The following is a 5,166-nucleotide window of genomic DNA, read 5'->3' as shown; positions in this document are numbered from 1 at the left end:
TCTTGAAAAGGTGGATAGAGTTTTCCCTAGCTCACTGACAATCACCTCTTCAAATCCTAAATGAGGTTTTACTGCTTGGCTGGAACTTTGTGTCATGACATTTTTATGCATGTACATATGAGCATAAATAAATGTCTGTGAAGATAACTACTCTCGAAAATTGATGTTCCATCTTTAATTATTCAACTCCATAGGAACTTGGAAATATACTACTCATTTTTATTTGATGCTTTTATTTCCTCACTACCTCTATTCTACCTACAATCTCCCTCAAAATGCTATTAAAAGTGACTCCTCAAAATTTACTTGCCTCAGTTTTGTCACTCATGATTGTAAGTGATTTCATTGGTTGAAGGTTCACATACCCTTAAACCCTTTGAGCTTAACTGGAGTGCTCATGCTCCAATCTATTAATGTAGGCTAGCTATTAATTTTTAATAGATTTATCCTTTATATTTGTAACTGCTAGTTTTGTTGTTTCTCTTCCTTTTTTTCTCAGCCTGACAAATTATATTTTTTTCCAGTTTTATTGAGATATAATTGTTGTTTATCTTTTGTGTGCTGATAATCCCTGATTCTGACACAATCCATGACCTTGACAACCTACTGTACTGTTTCTTGAATGAATTCAAAGTTTGGTTTTGATTTTTGTTATTTTGAATTAAGATTTAGCACAGTTTACTCCTTCCTGTGTATTTTCTACTTTACATATTGCTGTTTAAGTTGATTATATTTTGGCATATTTTAATATTTTACATACAATTTGTGCCTTTTTCTCTGTGTAATTTCACTTGGAAGTTTTTTTTTTTTTTTTTTTTTTTTTTTTTTGCATTAAAGTCATTAAGCTACAGTAGGGGTCATTTGTTTCAAATTCTTTTGAGATTTTTTTTCCTTCAAAATTTTTCTCAAGACAGTTATTACTTCCTTATTTCTTAGGCTATAAATGAAAGGATTTAGTAAGGGAACTACTTCTGTAAACAGAATAGCAGCTGGTATATCTTTATCCCCTTCTTCAAGCAAATTTGGTCTAATGTACATGAAGAAAAGAGATCCATAGAATAATGAAACAGACAAAAAGTGAGATGCACAGGTAGAAAAGGCTTTGACCCTTCCCTGTTTGGATTTCATTTTGAAAATGGTAAAGAGAATGTGGAGATAAGATATTAAGACACTACCAATTGTGAAGACTTGAATTGAGCCTGAAAAGATAAATAGTACCAGTTCGTTGACATACGGGTCAACACAGGAGAGTCTGTATAAAGGGAGAATATCACAATAAGAGTGGTTGATGTGATTAGATCCACAGAAAGCTAACCTAAATAAAAGTCCTACATGGATCGTGGAGTGCAGGTTTCCAGCTGTGTAGGCCCCTGTGGTCATCTGAATGCAGAGTTTCTTTGACATCATTGTGTGGTACTGCAGTGGGTTACATATGGCCACATAGCGATCATAGGCCATTGCTGCCAGGAGAAAGCAGTCTGCAGTTTCAACACTGCAAAGAAAATAAAATTGTGCCATGCATTCATAGAGGGAAATCATTCTGTTTTCAGAAAAGAAATTTGCTAACATCTTAGGAGTAATGGCACAGGCACAGCAAGAGTCCACAAGAGCAAGGTTGCCCAGAAAGATGTACATTGGTGTGTGAAGACGATGCTCTTTTGAAATCAGTATCACCAGGCTAAGATTCCCCACCATGGTGATCAGGTAGGTGGCAAAGAACACCAGAAACAGCATGGTCTTCAGCTCTGGATGGTCTGTAAATCCTGTGAGTATAAACTCATTTTTTGTGGTATGATTTTCTTTAGCCATTCCTGACTCCTCTGTTGAGAAAAAAATTGTAGAGAAATGAGGTAGTTTATAATATGCCCAGTTCAACTACTGAGCTCTCTCTGACTCAGAAGGACAAAGAGCATCTTCCATAATGCTTTCACAACTCACATGGATTTTGGTGCATGCTCGTTTCTGGGGAGTATCAATCTCCTGGAGCTGTTAACTTTTAAGCTAGTTGCTTAACATTTTCCCAGAATCTTTTCAAGAAAGACATCAGATTAGATTCACAAGGATGGCTTTTCAGGTCTTGAGAGGAAAAATCAGTGCAAAAAACTTCTCTGTATGGATTAGGGAAAACTGACCCATAATTTCGGTGTTAGCAATTGGTTTCAGTGTTTGCAAACAATTTCAATGACTGCATCTGTTCACATTAACAAGGTTGTTTGAAAGACTATTTTCATACCCATGTTCATAGAAGCATTATTCAGGATAACCAAAGGTGGAAACACCTCAACTGGATGAATGAATGAACAAAATGTGGTATAGACAGAATATGGAATATTATTCAGTCTTAAAGTGAAATTCTGACGTATGTTCAAATATGGATGAAATTTTATGACATTATGCTAAGTGAAATAAACTAGATGCAAAAGGACAAATATTCTGTGATTCCACTTAACATGAACAAAGTAGTCAAACACATACAGAAAGTAGAATAGCAGTTTTTAGGGGAGGGAAGAAATGGGGAGTTGTTGTTTAGTGGGTACGGAGTTTGTGTTTGGGAAGATCAAAAAGTTCTAGAGTTGGATTGTGATGATGGTGCTACAACAATATAAATTTACTTAATGCTCCTGAAATGTGTATGCTTAAATATAACTAAAATGATAAATTTTATGTTACGTATATTTTTCTACTATAAAAGATTTTACAAACTATTTTCATGGCCTTTATGGCCTTATTATATCACTTATGCATGCAACATAAAGTTGCCCATGTGCACATGTGCATAAAGAAATCTAAAGAAATTTAAATGCTGTTAAAAGAAATTAAAGCATTCCTAAGGGTTAAACAATTGATAAATTCAACTATATAACTATCTGTCAAAAACATCATGAGTAACATCAAACGTCAGACACAAATAGGGAAATTATTGCAATAAATATTATACCATTTCTGTGATTTTATTCCATAAGGAGCTTCTACAAATCAGTAGGAATAATCAGTAGAAAATGGATAAAGGACAGAAACAGAAAAACCTCAAAAGAAATACAATTTTAACACATTAAAAATGTTTGACCTCATTACTAATCAGAGAAGCATAATTTGAAAGTTATGAGGGCATATTTATTTTGCCTATCAAAATAACAAGATTTTTAAAGCGATACTATATAGTGTTATCTAACATACAGTACAGTGGAAACCTATTTGCATTCCTGGTAAAAGTATAAATGGGTGCAATCACTGGAAAATAATTTGATAATAGATTAAGGAAAGTCTTAAATGTTCAGACCTGTGACAAGTAACCATGAATCTAGCAGAAAGAAATATTTAAAATCTCAGACAAAGATTGACATAAAATGATGCCCATTCTCATGTAATTGTAATAGTTATAGTGTAATAGTGAAAAATTCAAATGGAAAACATTTGGTCAACATGAATAAGTCAATGTGAGTCATCCATATAATAGTATATTGTGCAATGATTAAAAACAGTGTTTATTTAGAATGTTCAATGTAATGACAAAATACAGTAAAACAGTATGTGAAAAATAAAATATAAAATTTTATATGGAGAATAATCTTAATTTTTCAAATAAATACTTACATATGAATGAAAAGGAAAGGCAGCACAGAAACATATCAAAATTTTAACACTAGTTTTCTCTGTGCAATGGAAATTGTCATTTTTTAATTTTCTTCTATTTCAAATTGTCTACAACAAGTGTTATTTTAACAATCAGAAAGCACTTTTTTAATTAAATAAATAAAATGACATGCTCTTAGTTTAAAACTTGATAACCCCCAAATAATTATTGGAGATCCAACTAATGTTTTCTGCACTTTACAATTCTGTAGTGGCTAAATCACAATGGATCTGTTGAGGAAGTGTCTGCTCCGTTCTGGTGATAATGACATTCATGGTTATAAATAGTAAGAGTTTGCTGACAATCTTGCAGGTATCTCAGACCATTCAGGAATATATTCACCTCTTGTGGTGATGCATTCTTGAGACCACTTGCCTCTAAAGCAATAATTCTTCAGTGTTAAGTTTTACTCTTTTGAACGTCAAGTGTTTTCACAATATTCTGATTCTATGATGCTCACGTTTATTAAACTTCCAGTGTATTTTTAAACCTCATTTATCCCTTATATTTTTCCTTATAGACCAAGAATTCTAATCTGTTGGGGAATGCTTTATTTCAACCTACCTTCATTTATTTTAGTTAACTCAAGAATGACTTATTCATTGATTTGTTATTTAGTAAATGTCTGCTCTGTGCTACATCCTTTCTTAGAAGATCAGTTGACTCTCCTGGACATTTCCACATTGATAATTTACTGGATATGTATCAACCATAACTACACTCTACATTCCTGGAACAGAGGGAAAACATTTTGGAGAGGAGATCTCTTTCCTTTTGGCTGTTACTGAAACAGTTACTAACTTTTAAATCTCAGACTATTTGTGACTGATACCTTTAGAAACAAAATTCAAAATGAACATTTGACATCTATATGATTTGAATTGTTATTTTTTCATTAAATGCCTTACTCTTGGTAACCTGAGGTCTAAAAAATGAACATTTTAAAGCTATATAATTTGAATGAGTTTTTTCATTAAATGCCTTGCACTTGCCAACTTGAAGTCACATAACATAGTTTACTTTCACTTTTCCCAGTTGATAATTAATCGGACAGAAATAAGTTTTACATTGATATTTTATTTCTCTAAAAATCAAAACATAAACTAAAAAGCTCCCTAAAATTACATCAGGGGGTTAAAATATATTATTCTTCATATAATTTATTTAATACATAGGGAATGTCTGACACAATTTTAAACATCATTTCATCATACAGGTTAATAATCCATTTCATCTGTTAAATTGTAAGTTATACGGCAAACCACATTATTAAAAAAAAAAAAAAAAACCCAAAAGCTTTGCTAGGGTTTTCTGTTATTACTATAAATGTATGCCTTTGCTTATTTATTATAGGTAAATTTAGGCTTCTCTAAATTCAGAAGTGATGCAAACAAACTATAGTCATTTGTGCAGTTTTTACACAATGGATCTTAAGGAAGAGGAGAGACTTCAAGGAACTTAAAAATTTAAAAAAACCTCTAAGAATTGTAAGGAAAAAACCTTAAAGAACTTAAATGTTTCTGGAGGTTAAT

General features: G+C 32.2%; 1 protein-coding gene across 1 annotated transcript; it reads right to left on the bottom strand.

The window, feature by feature from the left end:
- Positions 1–462: 462 nt before the first annotated feature.
- Positions 463–3,062, bottom strand: LOC105077931 (olfactory receptor 5K1). Its single transcript, XM_010966423.3, has one exon. It carries the CDS (start codon positions 1,807–1,809, stop codon positions 841–843), a length of 969 nt encoding a protein of 322 aa, XP_010964725.1. The 5' UTR covers positions 1,810–3,062; the 3' UTR covers positions 463–840.
- Positions 3,063–5,166: the final 2,104 nt, after the last annotated feature.

The sequence above is a fragment of the Camelus bactrianus genome, chromosome 1 (genome assembly GCF_048773025.1).
Source record: "Camelus bactrianus isolate YW-2024 breed Bactrian camel chromosome 1, ASM4877302v1, whole genome shotgun sequence".
NCBI classification, from domain to species: domain Eukaryota; kingdom Metazoa; phylum Chordata; class Mammalia; order Artiodactyla; family Camelidae; genus Camelus; species Camelus bactrianus.
Note: the sequence above shows the minus strand (reverse complement) of the source record. Positions and strands in the feature narration are given on the sequence as shown.